Below are 19,867 nucleotides of genomic sequence, written 5' to 3' on the forward strand. Positions count from 1 at the left end.
AATTGTTAAAAAATTTCACCTAATAATACATCTTATTAATCTCTAAGCTTAATAAAAACATTATGACCTATTTGAATATTTAGAACTGTTAAAAATAATAGCTTCAGGCCAAAATTGTCTTTTGTCTTGAAATAATATTTGGAATCTTGCTTGTATTTTTTTCACTGTGCCTAAAACCTCGAATTTTCTACAAAATATGATATCTCTTTACAAAAGATGTTTCACTGTTACATAATGTCATTTCCTATAGATTTCATAATTTCTTTTTCCAATCTAATCTTGCTTATCCTTGAAGCTAAGTTTGTTGTTTTTGTTAAAATATAAAGGTGCAGTTAGATATATGATATATTTTGATCTTAATGGCTAACGTGTCAGGTTTGTGGCTGTTTTATCTTGATACATATATACAACAAAGTCCCAATACTAATTCATTGTGTGATAGAGAGGATATTCGTGGACATAGAGATCATGCTAACAATTGTTTGGGTTCCCATTCTATTAAGGAAATGTACTTAGCACTATTGCTTTTGGATTAGAAAATGATAGACATCATAATTTCATTCAAACATTAACATGTATTGTGTGGGAGAGCAATTCCCAAACTTGTGCAGTCATCAGAGTCACCTGGAGGGCTTGTCAAAACACAGATTGCTTGTTCCATCCTCAGTTTCTGATTCTGTGCGTCTGGGGTAAGGCCTCAGAATTTGCATTTTTAGCAAGTCCCACGGTGATGATGAGGCTGATGTGGTTCCCCTCGACCCCAGCCTTTTTGTCTAATGAAAGGCAGTAGAGCAGGACAGTGAAGCCTATGGACTTAGGTGATATCCCACAGACTTTGGTGATAGCCCCAGAGTTGAGCCCTGGCTTTGATACTTATGAACTCTGTAGCATGGACAAGTTAAGGATCAATTTTGTCTTCTGTAAAATGGTAACAGTTATATTTATTGGGAATATTGAATAAAATAATGCATATTGACTGTGTAGAATAATGCTTAGCCCTGTAATGAACTCCCACTAAATGCAACATTTGTAATTGGTGGTGATGGTAATTGGAGTTTTGAGAGTAGAAGCAGTAGTTAGTGGTAGTAGAAAAGAGTACACGTTTCCTTTGTTCCTTGCAATAAAAGTTTATATTTCTTTCCTAAAGAGGTGGGGCAGAAAGCTTGCTTTTCATTTATGGCATTGTTTCTACGAGAAACACTCCAGCAAGAAGGGAATTCATTGAAAAGAAGTAGTGCCCTTCGTAAAAGAATGTTCAAGAGTGTATTGGAGATGGGAATCTATGTTGCAGTGCAAGCACAGTTTTATCCACTCGTGCAGCAGGTCATTCAGTATTCAGAACCTAATGTATTTGTTTCTTTCCTTCTCTCAGCAACAAGAGCAAGACCCAACAAACCTATACATCTCAAATCTCCCCATTTCCATGGATGAGCAGGAACTTGAGAATATGCTGAAACCCTTCGGACACGTCATTTCTACAAGAATACTAAGAGATGCTAATGGAGTCAGCAGAGGTGTTGGCTTTGCCAGGTAAAACACTTGCTACATGCACGTATTACTTTTCCTTCCTCCTTATTCTCTTTTAATTCCATTCCTTTCTAGAACCAGGGCCCAAAGCAATGGGACGGTTCGCCCTCTCCCTGCCAAAAAGAAGCTTTTCAAATCAACTCTGTATCTTTGTCTCAATCAAAGAATTCCAATGTAATTATAAATATGTTGTGCTTGCTAAAATCTGTACATAGAATGGTTATAGATGTCTCGGGTCATAATGGTATGCATGCCCAGTTCCCAATTTTAGCACTATTGCTTTGTAGATTAGCAAAATCAGATGCTGTCAATTTCTGCTATTGGTTATAAATGCCCAGTACCCCAGCGCTAAAGAGCCCATGCGGTGAACAAAGCATCCAAATGTTTTCGCAGTGATTTCCAAACAATGAGACGATAGAGTTTCTCAGTCAAGAAAAGGAAGAGAAGAAAGATTTCGAGAAACAGGAATTACTGGGAAGTCCAAAGGAACCCAGAAATATAAGGTGGGGGGGAGGTTAGGAGGGCACTTGCATTTAAGAGGCTCTGGCTGTGTGGTTTTGATATTTTACGCAGAACAGAAAAAAGCAAATTGCGCTTTTTTCATTGTCAGGAAAGGAAAAGTAGTTTTCATCTTAACTTTAAGGGATGTTTACAAAAGAAGATCTCAGCCAGAAACAGAGTTAAAATGGTGGTACCTGCTGTGCTTTCATGAAAAACAAAGCAAAAGGAACCACAGAGAAAAAGAAACTGCTGAACAACAAAGAATGAGAGTAAAAGCCGTGTCTCCATGGCTTGGTGTGTTTATGTGTCTCCAGCTGACTTAACATGGATGAGTGAGTGAATGGATGCTCGTGTCTTTGGGAAGTCAGCCCTTTGCAGACAGGTGTGTCCATCTATAAAAATCCTATCATTACCTGGAAACCATTCCAAACCAATGTTTATTAACCCACTTTGAAAGATAACATTTTGTAGGGGCACCTGGGTGGCTCATTCGGCTAGGCCTCTGACTCTTGACTTTGGTCTGGGTCATGATCTCAGGGTCTTGAGACCGAGCCTCATGTCGGGCTGGAGCCTGCTTGGGATTCTCCCTCTCCCTCTGCCCCTCCTGGGCTCAGTTTCGCTCTATCTTTCTAAATCAATCAGTCAGTCAATACTGATATCTACCTTAACTTCCTATAACTCATGGACCATGTCTTAAAATTCAGATTCCCCCCATTTCCTGGTAGACATATACAAGATGCATGCTGATTTAAAGAGAAATAAGCAGAATGAAGAAACTCTCCTGAACTTGAATGTATGCTTGAGGCATTCACTTTTTCAGATCACTGGTTACTGCTCATTTACATGGTCAAGACAGAGCTAATCACATCAGCCAGGGCTCTGAATTTTGCCAATGTCATCATTGTTGGATAGTATCTAAGGCTGCTGTGGGAGGGCTGGTCAGTGTGGGAGTTCACTGAAATGAACAACACTCATCCTTCTGGTCCTTCTCTCACTTCTTGACCCCCACCCCAAAACTCTTTATAACAAATTAGTCTCTCCTTCATTTGTACTCCCGCTGAGAAATGAACATATTTCAACTTTATCAAGACAAAACATTTTCTAAGATCTATGGTGATCTTTCTTTCTTTTCTTTTTTAGGCAAAGGGTTTTTGATACAGATACGGTAGTTTGCTAGGGCTGCTGTAACAGAATACAACAGACTGGGTGGGTTAAATGACAAAAATTTATTTTCTCAGAGTTCTAGAAGCTGGAAGTCCAAGATGATGGTGTCAGTAGGTTTGGTTTCCTCTGAGGCTTCTCACCTTGTCTTGTAGATGACCTTATTTTCCTTGTATCTTGGTTATAAATGCCCAGTACCCCAGCGCTTCCCTCTCTGTCTCTGTCTTACTCTCTTCTTTCTAAAAGGCTATCAGTCTTGGGGCACCTGGCTCGCTCAGTCAGAAGAGTATGTGACTCTTGATCTCAGGGTCATGAGTTCGAGCCCTATATTAACTATAGAGATTATTTAAATAAATAAACTTAAATTAAAAAAAGAATTGGAGGACATCAGGGGCACCGGGGTTACTCAGTCAGTTAAGCATCTGCCTTCAGCTCAGGTCATGATCCCAGGGTCCTGGAATTGATTCTCCATGTTGTCAGGCTCCCTGCTCAGTGGGGAGTTTTCTTCACCCTCTCCCTCTGCCTCACCCCACCGTCCTGTTCTCTCTCCCACACATGCTCCAGCTCTCTCAAAGAAATAAATAAATAATCTTTAAAAAAAAATTTAAAGGACATCAGTCAGATTGGCTGAGGACCCACCCATATGAGGCCCTATCTCCATATACAGTCACATTATGAAGTCCTGGGGGCTAGGACTTCAGCATAGGAATTTGTTGTGGTAGAGGCACAATTCAGCTTATGACACAGAATTTGGGCTGTTCAGTTCCCTTAATTCTGTCTTCTCTATACACTTTCAGTTTGCTTAAAATGAAGACTATTCTTCTTGGTGCAGACCCAAGTAATGCACATTGTGAGAGACAACACTATAATCATAGTATATGATGTTATGAAAGAGTAAATCCTATAGTGCTTTTTTATCTTTAAGAACTGAGGAAGAGTGGGGATTTTAAATTATTATTTTATGTCTGCTCTGAATGCAGCCTCCCTCTTTTAGTGCATTTTGCATATGGAAACTATCAATGATTCTTTAAAGTACAAATCGGGGTCACCTGAGTGGTTCAGTTAGTTAAGCATCTGCCTTAGGTTCAGGTCATGATCCCAGGGTCCTGGGATTGAGCCCCACATCGGGCTCCCTGCTCAGATGGGAGTCTCCTTCTCCCTCTCTTTCTGCCCCTCCCCCTGCTCGTGCTCTCTCTCACTATCTCTGTTTCCCTTAAATAAATAGTCTTTAAAAAAATAAAAGATTAAAAAAAATACAAATCCGATCATGTCAGGGGCCTGTTTATATCTCTCAATATGGTCCAAATGATTGGATTTACCAACCTTGCCAACATTATCCCTGACATCATCATCCCTGACACCATTCACTTTCTGGGCCTTCTGTCTTCCTATCTCTTACCCTGGGCACAAGAAGCCCTTCCTGACTGTTAGACTTTTCATGACTCTTACTCTGGCTTCTGCTTATTTATCCTTCAGGTATTGGCTTAAATGTCTTTTCTTCAAAAACCCTTTTGTGACCTCTATCTCCAGCCTTCAAAGTTAGATGGTCTCGTTACAGCTCCTGTCAAAGTTTTTTTGGTTTATTGTTTGTTTGTTTTTCCCCAAATAAGATCTATCAAAATCATAATGAATTCACTATTTAATGTGTGTCTTCACCCACTGGATTGTACATTTCCTTACGTGGTATTTCCTTTTCACTGTTGAGAGGATGGTTGGGTGGATGGTAGTTAGCATAATTACTTTTTGATGAAGTTCCTGAATGACTAAGCCCCAAGGAATGGCCTTTTAAAACTCTTAGCTTAGAATAGGAATTATCAGTCACATTCCAATACTGAAACTTCGGTCTCCATACTCTAAATCATGTTATTTTCCAATTTCAGAAAGTAGCATGTGGATTGAAAAGGAAAACATAGGTTCAAGTCAATTTCTTAGGCCTAAGAAATCAAAAGAAAACATGAATCTGCCTCTTTTGTAAGAAACTAAGAAACTGATGAAGAACCAGTATTTCATTTTCCTTGTTTCTTAGACCTGAAATTCCAAGGAGCAGGATACCACCTGATTTACCTAACTTGATGATGTGAAAAAATAATTTTAGCTCTATCATACGTCATTGGGTCTACCCAAATTCCTCTCTCCTTGCACTTGGACATTTGCTCTGCTTTTCTCAAAGCGCCGTGGCTGCATCTTAACAAACTCAGTCTTTCACAAATTCACTTTTATACAGTTTTCCTTTTTTATAAATACCACCCTTTTCCCGTTGTTCAGCCTTTCTCATTTGGGGCTCTCCCTCTAAACCACAGAATGGAGATGACTTGAGGGACAGTCTTCCCACTTCTTCCCAGGACAGCGTGTAGCTAGTGAGAGAAGTTAATGGATTACATACAATGGTTGCCTTGGGACAGGGGTTCTCAAAGTGTAGTTTCCAGGACAGAAACCTCAGCATTGCTTGGGAAAGTGTTGGAAATGCCATTTTGGAGTCCTGTCCCAACTGAGGCAGCAATGGTGGGGGGTGGGTGGGGTACAGGGATCTGTACTTTATCAAACACTCTAGGTGACTCTCATGCTTCCTAAATCTTGAGAAGCTTTGCCTTAGGGCATTAGGGCTTAATTCTCAAATCGTCTGGAAGGCTTGTAAAATTTCTGATTGTTGGCCTCCATTCTTAGAAATTTTTCCTGATGGAGCTGATTCTTGTTGACACCTCGATCACACTCTTCCACTTTGTCAAATGTACTGGTCATAAATACATCTCCTGTCCTAGTCTTCAAGTGTAGGGACTGTGTCTTGTTCTTCTTCATGTCTATCCCAGCATCTAGAATATCATCTGACATATTACTGATCTTCAGTAAATTTTTGATGATGAACAAATGAAATCACTTCGAGTGTTTTGTTTTTGTTTGTTTTTTACTATAACTGGGCAGGGTGGTAGCATTTGATGATAAAGAGAAGCTAGTTCTGGGGCACCTGGGTGGCTCAGTGGGTTAAAGCCTCTGCCTTCGGCTCAGGTCATGATCCTAGGGTCCTGGGATCGAGCCCCATATCGGGCTTTCTGCTCAGCAGGGAGCCTGCTTCCTCCTCTCTCTCTCTGCCTGCCTCTCTGCCTACTTGTGATCTCTGTCTGTCAAATAAATAAATAAACAAAATCTTTAAAAAAAACAAAAAAGATAAGCTAGTTCTGAGATGGGTGTCCTGGGGTTTTAGAGAAAAGTACAGTCACATCAGTTCAACTATTATTGATTTACAAATTATTTCTTCATCAAAAAGTTCACAGTGCCACAGGTGTTATTAAAACTAAATGCTTATTTGATTAGGAGCACAGTTGGCCTGTAATTGTGCCTGGTAAATTGTATCCACCTCTTGAATTTATGGCTCTCTCAATTTTTGTAACCTGAATATATATTTTATCAAGCTTCATTTTAAAGATTTTATTTATTTATTCATTATTTTATTTGAGAGAGAGAACATGAGCAGGGTGAGGGGCAAAGGGAGAAGGAGGGAATCTCAAGCAGACTGTACACTGAGCACGGGGCTCCATCTCAAGACCCTGAGATCGTGACCTGAGCTGAAACCAAGAATTGGTCACTTAACCGACTGAGTCACCCAGGTGCCCCAGCAGACTTTGTTTTAAATATTACCATTGGTCACTTCTAACCACCAGATATAGTCCTTGATTCATATGCAAGATATTCTAAAATTCTTTAACTAGAAATAAACCCCCCATTATTATTTTACTTGCAAACTATACATTAATCTCCTTTGATAACCATCTCTTCAAAGTAAAGGTAGTATCTTCATTTTATATTTAAAACACTGAACTTCAAAACATAAATTTGAATGCCAGTAGGGTGCACAGACAGCATAATTACAGGCTTTTCAAATTCCAGAAGCACCAGATATGTCTGAAATTACAGACATTTTATTTTATTTTTTATGTTTTTTTTTTTCTTTACTCTCTTGTAACTTAAAACAATTTGTAAGATCCACCGCCCTCTAGGCAGCATTTTATAGCCAAGTCATAAACCTCTAAAATCAGAAGTTTATGGTGGGAATGCTGACAGTCAGACAAGTCAGACCCACTACTGCAGAGCTAGCGGGTGCCAACAGACTACCTTGCCTTCCACGGGTGAGGATCAGAGCATAAATCAGCCTGAGGCCGGACGGACATGACTGTGTGTTCATGTTATCCATTTCCCATTCCCAGTAACATGAGACCGTTTGTCTAACAAAAATCACATTGAAAGAGTGTTATGTGAGGCCGGTAAAGAATGACCTGAAGTGCAGAAGGGATGGGGGGTAAACATTCACAATTAATCCAGCTTCAACATCTGGGAACATAGAACCTCTTTAAGAAATGCATTTACTGTCCCCTGGTGAGCTAAAGAGCGTGAGAGACCGCTGAGCACAGAGACCTTTGTATTTTGTAGTATTTTTCACCCCTCCTCGGTACTCTTAATTTGATTCTCATGGAATTTTGTTTGAATGACTTTCAACATATGGGCAGCCCTGTGTTCTGTCTCGCCCTAATGAATGAACATGTTTTCCAATTAAAGAGTTTCAGTTCTTTCTTTTTGTGAAGTAAAAATAGTAATAATAATAATTGTGGTTATAGATAGACAAATACCAGCCTGATTATTAAAAATCAGTATAAATAGCAGGTGAAAATACTTTTTGTGTTTTCCTTTATTAGTGTCGAATATCTTTAAAATTTTATTGATTTACTTTCTACTGCCTGATGCTTCTTGCTCCCTATCTTCTCCCCTCCTGAAATACAATGAACTTTGACTCAGGATCAGCATAATCAAAATATAGGAATTTTTAAAAATTATAAGGCAAATACCAGTGCTTCTCTTGCAGGCAATATATGACCCTTTAAAAGGACTATCACACTTGCCTAATTGTCATTGTTTGGGACATGTTTCGATCATATTTATTGATCTGATGGAGCTTTTGTTTTAAAAATCCCTCCACCCCTTGCTGTCTTGGCAATTGTTTTGCTGTTTCTACCTCAAACTTACATGGAACTAGGAAATCAAATGTGAACAAAGAAAATCTCCAAAGTGTATATTTAGTGATTAGTCATCTCCAAATTGCAGCTGTATTTGCACAGAGAGAGATTACAGTGTTTGTTGAGACTGAAGAGAATAACGGCTGTTACTCCATTCAGTAGTCTTAATTACTTAGCCAATTACCATCAAATGTGATCTACTGGAAAGTAGACTCTGGTCCATCCTTCGGCTTCTGGATCTTTGTTCTTGTTTTATGTGTTTCTTCATTTATCTTGATCCATTTCTGCAAAATGTTTCTTTCTTTCACCATCAGTAAGTCATGATCATAGCTAGAGGTATAGCAGAACATTCTGCTTTCTTTTCCATGTATGTGGAACCTGGGGTTCAAGACCCAAACCAACCAACCAAGCAATGAGCCAACCAGTCAACCAATCAAACAAATGTCTTAAATTGCACCAAGTAATCTATAATTTTGAGATGTTCTCGACTCAAGTCTTGCTCTATACATGGCTTTATAAAAACCAAGAGAAGGAGGGAAACATATAATTTATTATTTTATCATTGTATCATTGAAATGACCAGATCACAAAGATCATCCTCTATAGGATGAGAGGAGAGTTCTGAATATTATTTACTCATGTAAAGCTGAAATTGGAGAACTTTGTGACCTTGAGGTTGGAAAGAGTAACCAGTAAGTGTACTCAGGGCCTGTACAATTTCTTTGCCTTGTACTGGCTATAAGCACAAACCGTCATGGGGACTCTTGGGCCATCTGAAGGCTGTGGGAATGTGAGGTAGGTTGTCTGTTCCCACCAAGAAAGAAGAAAGTCTGGGAAATATCATTTGAACTCACAAGTGTGAGTCTTTTTTAGTATCTTTCTTATAGTCTCAGCTTTCTGTAAGTTGGGCCATCTCATCCACTCACTCTGTGTGGTTAAGAACATGGCTTTCTGGGTCAGAAATAACATAGCTTGCATCTTACTTCTGCACCTCCTATCTGTGTTCTTGGACAAAGTATAAAACTCTCTGAGCCTCCTTTTCTGCTATGTACCATGTGTTTGTTCATTTGTCCATGTCACCCAATAAGTATGTCTTGGGAACTATAACATGCCAGTAATTGTTCAAGATACAGTAATGCAGAGGGAGAAAATATCTGACATTGTACTAGACTGGGGAGACAAAAAATGTAACCAAACAAATAAGAAAATATAAAATAATATAAAATAATCCATATAAAATAATTGAAGAGCTATAAAAGAAAAATAAAACATAGCGGTATAATAGAGAGTATGGCAGAATGAGAGGCTGGAAGTCAAGAACAGGAAAGTTCTCTGAAGAGAGAGCATTTAGGCTGGGATACATCTTGTGGTGGAAATGGATAGGGAATCCTGGCAAAGGGAAAAGGCAGCCAGAGATTCAAGATGAGGGCAACTTTGGCATATTTGGGAACCAGAAAAAGGGGTGAGGTTACTATTCATAGAGGAAAGAAAAGAGAGGTAACAGATAATAATATCTAGAAGTTAAATGTGCCTGTAACACAAAGAGATTGATTAAAAGCGATAATGCATTCCAGTGGCACTTAATGGTAGGATTTTTCTAGTTCTGAACATTCTGTACTTATTGATTCCTCTTTATCTCTATTTTAATGTTTTTAATTTAATTTTCTTCCATTTCTTCACCAGAACTCCTTTTGAAAACTTTAGTCTATGGTTTTAAAGGCCAGGTTTTGGTTATGATGTCAATTGAAGGTAGGCAGATAATCTAAGTATCAAGTAGTTCCCAGACTGGTGTAAAAGAAACCATTGTTTGTTTGTTTGTTTCCTTGCCTTTTCCTTCAAACACACAGCCTCCAGGGTAATTTTGTTCCTCTAGCCGTGATAGTTTTATGGCAGAGCCATCAGCATGCTGGCTGCAAACAGAATTTCACCCCATATGATTCAGCTGAAGAGACTAGAATAAAGCAGGATTTAAGAAAAGTGTGGGTAGAGTGAAGGGAACTGACCAAGGATGTGGAGATACCCAGAGATGACCAGTAGAAGGAAGCTTTTACCACCCTGAGACAGCTGAAGGTAGATGGTAGAGTGATCCCAGAGCCAGTGAGACCCAGAGCTGTGGAAAAGGCTGCCTGAAGTAGCTGAAGACAGGGAGAGATGCAATCCCAGCCAGAGTGGCAGCGCCAAGGGCAAGAGAGAAGGAGGAGGAACTGGTCAAACTTCTCTTTACTCCTGTGGCTGAATCCAATGAAAAGCTATCAGATAAAAGAGCTAAGAGGACAGAGTTCATAGACTGTTCTTTGAAGCATAGAGCAGAGAAGACCTATAGAAGGGTAAACAGAAAATACCAGAAAACACATGGGTAAATTGACTTATTTTTCTTTCCCCTTGACTTCACTAATTAAAAAAAAAAAAAAGAAAGAAAGAAAGAAAGAAAGAAAGAAAGAAAGAAGAGAAAAGGAAAGAAAAGAAAAAATAGTGCAAGGTTAATGATAACTAAGCATCTGCTACTTTACCTTAGCATTGGCGATTGATAAAGGACAGTAGGAGTGATGACAAACCAGTTTGGTTTAAAGGAAGCAACTGTTCAATTTCAGGTCATGGTTGCTATGATGCTACCACTTTTAAAACCGAAAGTGTGGGGTTTTCTAACAATAGATACATGTTGTTTTTCTACATCAGTTCTCCAATTATGACACTAACTGGCTGTCCCACTATTCAGTTCAATTCTAACACTATGTAGGGTTATTGCCAGACCTCACAGGTTTGAGGGCTCAGTCCCACAAGACTGTTCCCATTCAGACACCAGCCCCAAATGGTGGGAACTACCCACCATTCCTTAACCCCATCAGATTTGCTGAGTCACTAGAACAATCCACAGGACTCATGAAAACAATTTTCTTATGTTTACTAGTATATTATGAAGGATACAACTCAGGAATGACCAAAAGAGTTGTAGAGGGCAAGATACAGGATATAAGGAGTGACCTAGAGCTTCTCTGTCCTCTGTGGGCATGCCACCCTCCCGGAAAATTGGCAAATCAGCGTGTTCACCAACCTGGAAGCTCTCTGAACTGTTTTGTAGAGTGGTTATTTTGGAGGTTTTATGGCATAGGCATGGTTGATTCATTTACTGGCCGTTGGTGATTGAGATCAATCTTTAGCCCCTTTCCCATCCCCAGAGGTGGTGGGTGGGGCTAAAGCTCCAAACTTCCAATCATTTGGCCTTTGTGGTGAACAGCCCCATCCTGGATCTCTCTAGGTGTCCCTTCTGGAGTTGCCTCATTAACATAAACTCAGGTATAGTCAAAAAGGTCTTATTATAAGTAACAAAGGACACTCTTTTCGCTCAGGAAATATCATGGGTTTTAGGAGTTATGTGTCAGAAACCAGGGACAAAGACTAAATTTATTTTTATTATACCATAGCTGGCATGCAGAAAACATGGATCAGACCATATCAGCTTTCAAGAGGAATCAGGAATGCAGATTTTTATGTGAAGTCTCCCAATCTTTAAATGTTGACAACCATTTCAGATTCTCTAAAAACCTCTTTGTAGGCCAAACAAAACTTTCTACTTGAAGGCTGGATTCAGCCCATAATTTCTAGTTTGGGACATGTGACAAGGAGCTCTAGAACAGTGGTTTTCAACCTTGGCTGCACACTGGAATCACCTGGGTAGCTTTGAAAAATTGGTGCCTGGACTTCATCCCAAAGCAGTTAAATTAAAATCTCCTGGGCTGGGGCCCAGACATTGGTATTTTTAAAAATAGTTTCCTGATCATTTTAATGTACAGTTATTTTAATTAGCAATAATCATGCCTTGGATAAACCTCATTGGCTACGATACTGCCACTGTGCAAAGCTAATGTACAGTTATTTTAAAATAAACATTTTATTTTGGAATAAGGTTAATTTAATAGAAACGTTACAGAGGTAATAAAGAGTTCCCATATATACCATGCCATTTGTTAACATTTTACAACACCGTGGTGTACGTGTCAAAATTAAGAAACTGACACTGATACATTATTATTAACTAAACTCCAGACTTTATTTGGATTTCATCAATTTTTCCACTGATATGCTTTTTCTATTCCAGAATCTAACCCAGAGTGCCATTTTTGTATTTAGTTGTCATGTGTCATCAGTCTGTTATGATTTGCGACTGTTTCTCAGACTTTCCTTATTTTTCCTGAGTGGCACTAGCCAGGTAAACTGGGGAATGTCTCCAGAGTTGGGTATATTTGATGTTTTTCTCATAATAGGATCCCTATGATGTATAGATTTTTGGAAAGAGTACCATAGAGGTCAAGTGCCCTTTTAGTCACATCAGATGAAGGTATATCTCCGTTTTTGAGAACAACTGCTTTGGTTATTAGAGATGGAACTAGAATGGAGATAGTATGATCTATCCAGCATCAGAACACATTATAAGAGACGAATACAGGAAATTGGGAGGGATGGTGGGAGGCCAGCAATGGAACTCCCTCTTTTCCAGCTAATCCATCTGAATTGAGGGTCAAGAGACAAACATTCTATTCCAGGTTCCTCCACTGACTAGTCTCTAGGGAAGGCAATTAGTGTTTGTTTCTTCATCTGTATGATTTTGAAGTTGATATCTGGGACTATTCCTAGTGCTGAAATTATGTGATTCTAAAACTCTGGAGTGGGTTTTTATTCGTTAAATATCGTCCGTAGTTTCGTTTCCTAAAAAAGAATGCGTTGTACTCCCGAGTAAGACCCCACCTAAATGTCTGGGTTTTGGCAAAGGAAGATGGCAGAAAGGCAGCTGTGCCTCATTATTGGGTGTTTCTGATACTTGTATCCTCAGAATGTCAAGCACCTGGCAGAGAGAAAACAAACTATAAAGACTAAGAAGAAAGTTCAGCTCATTCACTCATCTTTGTTCCGGGGACTCACCTGTTCTCTCCATTATGATAAAGTAAGAAGTAAATGATGGAATGTATTTTTGAAATCTCAGAAAGAATATACATTTTCGTACTTTTAAAAATCTGTTAATGTTGCCCCTTTGCGTAACTCTAACCGGGTTTAAATGGAAGGCTGGCTTGCAATGTTGGATATGCTAAATTGCCAATAATTTGTACAGAGCCCGGGATTGCAAAACCACAAAAATTTCACAATAGCGGAAACCTCTAATTAACCAAATAAATGGCAAAGTGGATTGGTTTTAAATATACGGCTAATAATGCTTGCTGCCTTGAGATCATAAACTGAGAGATTCTCTATTAAGCTGAGATAGGTAGGCTGCAGAAGGTTTTGGAAAAATCTTTTCCACATCTGTGTTAAGTCTGACCCAGAACATTCTACTAATATTGGATCAAACTCTCCTCTGATGTAACTTGCCTGTGGGAATTGTATTGGCTGTGAAACTGGCTCCCCTTAGGAACTGGTGTAAAAAAAAAAAAAAAAATTATTATTATTTTTTTTAATCACAATTCTGTGGTTTGTTTTGAATGACTGAAGCCAGGTTCCTAGGCACTGAGACAAGAAAGAATGTCAAACGGGACCTTTGATGTGTATTTATATTTAAACATCAGACCTAACAGAAAACCCTGAAGCTTTATACAATGATTGGAGCCTTGTAAGAACCTAATTAATGTATCTTGGGGTGAATGGTTGGCCTGGCACACGAGCCGTCCTAAGGTACTCGAGAGGGTTCAGGTACTGCCTGGGAAGAATAGATGTGGTTGTAGTGATTCAGTGGCCCGTCTGAAAGGGACATGTAAAGGCAGCTTTGTCTGGCGTGCCGCCTTTTCAGACTCACTTGATAATGCTAGTGTCAGTTTCAACTGAGGCGTGGGCCAGATTGCAGATAGCTTGAGCAGCCATGTCAAAGCCGTTAATTGTGAAACTGGAGAAGAGAATGGGCACATTTTTCCGAAGGGGGCTATTCAAATGCAGTCTCTTCCCCCCCAGAACTCCCGTCTCACTTTTGTTCCGGTTCCACACAAAATGCGTGAGGAACCTTGAGCCTTTCCCTCGGTGCCTCCTCTATCACTGCCTCTGCTGGGACTGCTTTGCCTTGTTACAGTGTGCCCCGTGTATTAAAATGAAATTGTCACTGCTGGGTGGTGCAGTGTAACAGGGTTTGACACGAAGCGCCTGCAGCTACAGAAAACAGACTTTTATTGCGTTTATTCTTTCAGAGACGAGTCTCTAAAGGCTCGCTGCCGACATGCACTCAGTTAAATCTGAATGAAGCAAAGTGAACCATCTATGCCTGTCTTCGCGTTACTAGAAACAACCCCCATCTGGCTTGATATGACTGTAAAATAGTCTCCAGGAAAGACGATCAGACTTAGAATCCAAGAGGGAAGACTTGAGGCTTTCAATCCAGTGCAAAAATATTTCAGGTGGGTGGAGTGGGGGAGCCACCTGATTTTCTACTTTAGCTTCTGTATTTCCTCAAACACATTATATAGAATGAACAAGAATGTGCAAACACAGACACACACAGACACACACACACCCCAATCTGGTTTTAGTCTTCATTTAGAATTCCATGTCCTTTTAAGACAAAGAGAAAGGATCTGATTTGTAGGACTCTTGCAAGCAAGCTTCAGATTCTTAACTGTCTTTTATCTAGATGAGTATCCAGAGAGAGATTGAACAAGGAGGGGGCTCTGGGGCATAAGCTTTTCATTCTGTAGCTCTCCTGGAATAAAAATTCCATAAAGTAACATCTGTAGTAATTAAGGGCTTGCATTTCCTCTCCCATTCATGTCTCTGGTAGGAGGGAAGGTTATTGTCCCTAAGAGACGATAGATAATAGATCCTGTGGGAAGACAGAAAGAACAGAATTAGAATTCTTTTGTTCCTAGAAATGTAAGTTTCTTACTTCAAAAAAAAAGTAATAATAATAATAACAACAGGCTGGAAGACTTACTGTAAAAGATTCCACAGAAAGAAAAACTCAAAGGGGTTAAGAAAGTTGTACTTTGCTATTCCTCAGTGTTTGGAATGGAGAAAGGTTCATCTTGCGTTTCTTACCCAAATATCTTTTCATTTGCAGGCACTTGTGATTAAGCAGTGAACGAAATGCTCTCTTTATTTTTATTTATATTTATTAAAACTGTATGTTATTAAGCTTAAAGAGGTTTGGTTGTTTTTTCTCCCCCACATTTGGACATAAAATCAATTCATTCTTTGCATGTTCTTCAAAATAACACCTATGTGAATCCATTGAGCCATCTGATAAATGAATAATAACCTGTTGGGTTCCTACACTTTCTTGTCATAGCAGGACCAGTGACGTAATTAGTGGAACCCAGTGCAAGTTAAAAATACAGGACCCCTTGTTAGAAAATCATGAAGAATTTCACGATGGTGCCAACAGGTTTTAAGCCACCAGACTTATTCTAAATCTGTGGCTCCCTTGTTTTGCCCTGGTCTCAGTTTTACTGGGTAGGTAGAGATTTGCCATTTATCTGTATTTCTATACAAAAGAATGTGCCTCCATCCCATGCCTCATAGAAATGTACATCAGAGAAGATAGTTTTTTTTTTTTAATTGAATCAGAAAATAATGATGCCCCGCCCCCCCTTGGAACATGCTCCTGATACCATCTTGAATTTCTTAACCTGATAATTCAGGTGGCCTCGTCTGCATCTCTCAGCTTACCTTCAAGAGTACCACCAAACCCTGTAAACCTTCCACACAAGCACAGTATTCTGCTCACCTCACCAACCTCTCAAAGGACACAGGGTCAGGTCAGTCCCCTGCACTAATGACTTCTCTAAGGGCCCTTCTGGCATCCTATGCCTACTTCTCAGTGTTTCCCTCGTTTCTGGAATTCCTCTCACATTTGAATTCCTGTAGCTGTAATAAATGTTTAACTTATTTGGCGTTTGTTTACATATTTTCCCTTATCTTATTTCCTGTGCATGTAATAGGCTCCTGAAAACACACTTAAGACTTAGGTGTAGGGAAGTTTTATAACTTGAGTTAAAAGATTCCATTCCAAGGAAGCTCATATTAATAACACAGCAGAAAATCCAAAATTATACTTTGCCTTTTAGACAAATTTCACACGTTTCGTACACATTCTTTCATATGTGTGTGAGCTGTTTTTTTAAATTTGTATTTGCCTCTAGTGTATTGTTTGGGGGACTTAATTTCCTTTCATCGGAATCAGCCCTTTAATTTTTATCTTCCCCAGCCAATGTTATAAAATAATAAAGCCCCGCTATAGTTAATTATTCAGAAAATGTTGCCAATACTAGAGTACTTAGGATAGGGCGACAGTGCCAATGTTGACATTACGATGGTATAGTTCAAAATGTTCATTCATTAGCTTGCAAGTGAGATGCCAAAATTTGGCCCAAGAAACCTAGTTTAGGAATACAGATGTCTAGTATGAAAAACGAAAGGATTTCAAAAATTCAAAGGGAAGAAAGTTCAGGACTTGAGGTTTATGTATTTATGTTCTTCTCTCACATTTGGGACCCCAAATATATTCCCTTTTGTATCTTCACCCAGTAGGTTTTCAACAAAAGTATTGAGGTATTGATGACAACACTGTTATATTAAGCCTCAGAGCCCTCGATCCAAAGAGCAACAAGACCTACCTTTCAACTTTGCTAATTCAGATGTTCAACAGGTATTTACTGAGCACTTTCAAATGCCAGATACTGTTTGGTGGATTAAATAAGATAATGCCTCAGTATTTCTTCTGGGAAGGGAATCAGCACAGAGCCGTCCATATAGGCAACTTCCAATGTGGTAAATACTACATACTCCCAGCAGTGGTGAGTTCGTGATATTCTGATCATGGTGGTCACGGCAACAGTTGACAAGTCTTGTGGAATTCTGAAATCAAGCTTTTCTGTGGTTTTCCTATTTTTCTTTTCATTTTTATTTACTTTTCCTGAATATGCATGACCTTATAAAAGTATATGATCCCCTGTTTACCTCTTTTTCCAGAATGGAGTCTACTGAAAAATGTGAAGTGGTCATTCAACATTTTAATGGAAAATATCTGAAAACACCACCAGGCATCCCAGGTAAGAAATGCCATTAAATAATCATTCATTTATGTCTAGGTTTATTGCTGTTGTTTAAATGAGTACATGGTAAAGGCCTCGGTTGGTCACTGGGAACAAAAATGTTGCTTTTGTAATTGTGTCTTTTTAAATAATATGTAGCAACTCATCTTTCTCAAAATAACCAAAATCTTCTTGATGATTCTTTGGCCTTTCTTTTGACTCTGCTACTGATTGCCTGAAGTGAATTGGAAGAGAAATAGCAAAGAATCGTTTAAAATTCATTTCAAGTGAAGGAAGTTCATGACTCCTGTCATTAACATTGGTATCTTGATTTCCATTTATTTATTTATTTTTATTTTTTTTATAAATTTCTTTTTTTTTTAATTTTATTTATTTATTCGAGAGAGAGAGAGAGAGAGAGACAGAGTGAGAGAGCAGGAGAGGAGAGGTCAGAGGGAGAAGCAGACTCCCCATGGAGCTGGGAGCCTAATGTGGGACTCCATCCCAGGACTCCAGGATCATGACCTGAGCTGAAGGCAGTTGCTTAACCAACTGAGTCACCCAGGTGCCCCTTGATTTCTATTTTATAATGTATCTCTCTAAACAGTGGTAGTCACAGTGAAATACACTGATTGATGCAAGTTTCCAAACATTTCCTACCAGTCCATCACAAGAAGAGTACAGAGAGTGAGAAGAAGCTTTTAGAATTTTTTTTTTGCATTTAGAAACTTTTGTAGCAATTTTATGTTACCATGAAATCTGAATGCATAATTTTATATATTTTTTAAAAATATCAGTACCTGACATATTGATTTTTTCTTTCTTTCTTTCTTTTCCTTTTTTTTTTTGTAAACTGTCTACTCATTAGAAACAGTTTGAGAAGCACCAATCTCGACTCTCCGAGGACATTTCACATTTCCCAAGGCAAAATCCTTAAGCTTTTATACACATCATAAGATGATATAACTTTCTACTATTAAAAATTACATTCAACATAAAGAATTGAATATATCACATGTGTATGGACTTAAGCTATAATGCCTCAACTTGCTATTAATCTGGTAGTAGTATATATGGCAAGGGTTTAATATTCAGTGAGTAGATTTAAAAATATATCTTACTCATGAATAAAAATATTTGAGATTGAATGGAGTGCTAAAAAGGAAGAATTATAATGAGTGGATAAAGAAATGTCTGACTAATCCATCTTGGTTTATTGGTTGCTCTTTCATTTTCGGTGACTCTCAAGGGAAAAATGTGACTTCTTCAGTCTTATATTTTCCTTTTGATTCTTTAAAGCTGGACTTCCATTGTGTTTGCTATGCAATGTGTCTGCTATTTAAAACACATGGTTAGAGAGTTCAGGGGTTGGATATTTCAGTTCCTTAAAATGTATTGAGGCTATATAGAAGAGGAAATCTGAACAAAAAGAGAAATATTAATGTAGAGGGGTCAGGGTCCTTTTAGGACTCGGTTCATCTGGGGAGGGTGTTGGGAAAGGAGAAAGGCCCTTCAGACGCTCACTTAGATGATCTGGAAAATCCAAAGTAGCATCTCCTGGTTAATCAGAGAACACACAGACATTGATGCCTGTGCCTCAATTTGGTTAGCTTCCATGTGTAACGTTCCCTTGAGAACTGACTGCATTATGATCCAATTGGAGACATATGGTGTTGTTAAGAAGAGTTAGCAGTTTTCATCTCAGCATGTAAGCTGCCCTTGAATTTTAGGAGAAATACTTATTTTTTTTTTCTTTTAGCATAAAAGACACTTTAAGACACTCTGCTCAGACCTATCACTGAATAAAGGGGTTGAATTGTTAGAGGATTCTCCCCTTATTTATCCCATTTTATCCAGTAAATGCCTTCTATATAGAAGGCATCCAAACTGGGTGTGAATTAGATGGTTATATATAAAAAAATTTAAAATGAACAAATTATGTAGAAATTATTGTTGATTCAAGTTAAAATACCTCTCAGGGTTTTTTTGTTTTGTTTTGTTTTGTTTTAGGTTTCTTCATTTTCATAAAAAGACATTGAAATCCTTCTTGACTTGATTTGAAACTGTACTATTTGGTTTTCCCCCATAGAACATAGCTGACTAATACAATTTAATGCTAAAGACAAAGAAAGTCCCTATAAATCCCCAAATGTCTGGGCATTCTTCCTGAAAACACAGGCTGTGATATCAACCTGTCTAATATCATAGCTACACCCAATGGAAACATTGTGAATAGCAAGTACCTGGTTATGAGTTTTTCATTCACTTTTATCTCATGGGAACACAAGAGGCAAAATAATTATGCTCAGTTATAAAACTCTTAAGAGATACAAGTTTATGCTTCTGAGCTTTGCACTCAATGTAGTAAAATTAAATACACAATATTGATCATCATTATTACTTGAATTTGCTTATTTATGCAGTGGAAGTCAAACCATTTAGTAAAAGTTTCAAATGTTAACAGAAAGTATTTAATCTTTAATATTTAATCTTTAATATTGAATTTTGATACAGAAAAAACAGGCTATAATGCAAAATGTGGGTATTTTGGTTAAGTCCAGTAGTAAAATGCCTTCATTAGGCTGATTCACAAAATCAGAATGGGTATGATCAAATATGAGTGTATGTTGTTTGCCCTTATTGGTCCTCTCTGCTTATTTACTGTAGTTGATT

General features: G+C 38.5%; 1 protein-coding gene and 1 pseudogene across 12 annotated transcripts in view; one reads left to right on the forward strand and one right to left on the reverse strand.

Annotated features, from left to right (window-relative positions):
* Positions 1-19,867, forward strand: part of RBMS3 (RNA binding motif single stranded interacting protein 3) — a 691,543-nt gene that overhangs the window by 438,167 nt on the left and 233,509 nt on the right. For all 12 annotated transcript variants that reach the window (XM_032861016.1, XM_032861015.1, XM_032861014.1 and 9 more), the window contains exons 6-7: positions 1,373-1,530; positions 17,133-17,212. In XM_032861016.1, the coding sequence (XP_032716907.1) occupies positions 1,373-1,530; positions 17,133-17,212 (238 nt within the window). The remainder of the gene's footprint in view (positions 1-1,372; positions 1,531-17,132; positions 17,213-19,867) is intronic.
* Positions 11,857-12,053, reverse strand: LOC116869833 (annotated as a pseudogene).

The sequence above is a fragment of the Lontra canadensis genome, unplaced genomic scaffold (genome assembly GCF_010015895.1).
Source record: "Lontra canadensis isolate GAN:19392208 unplaced genomic scaffold, GSC_riverotter_1.0 scaffold20, whole genome shotgun sequence".
Classification (NCBI taxonomy): Eukaryota; Metazoa; Chordata; class Mammalia; order Carnivora; family Mustelidae; genus Lontra; species Lontra canadensis.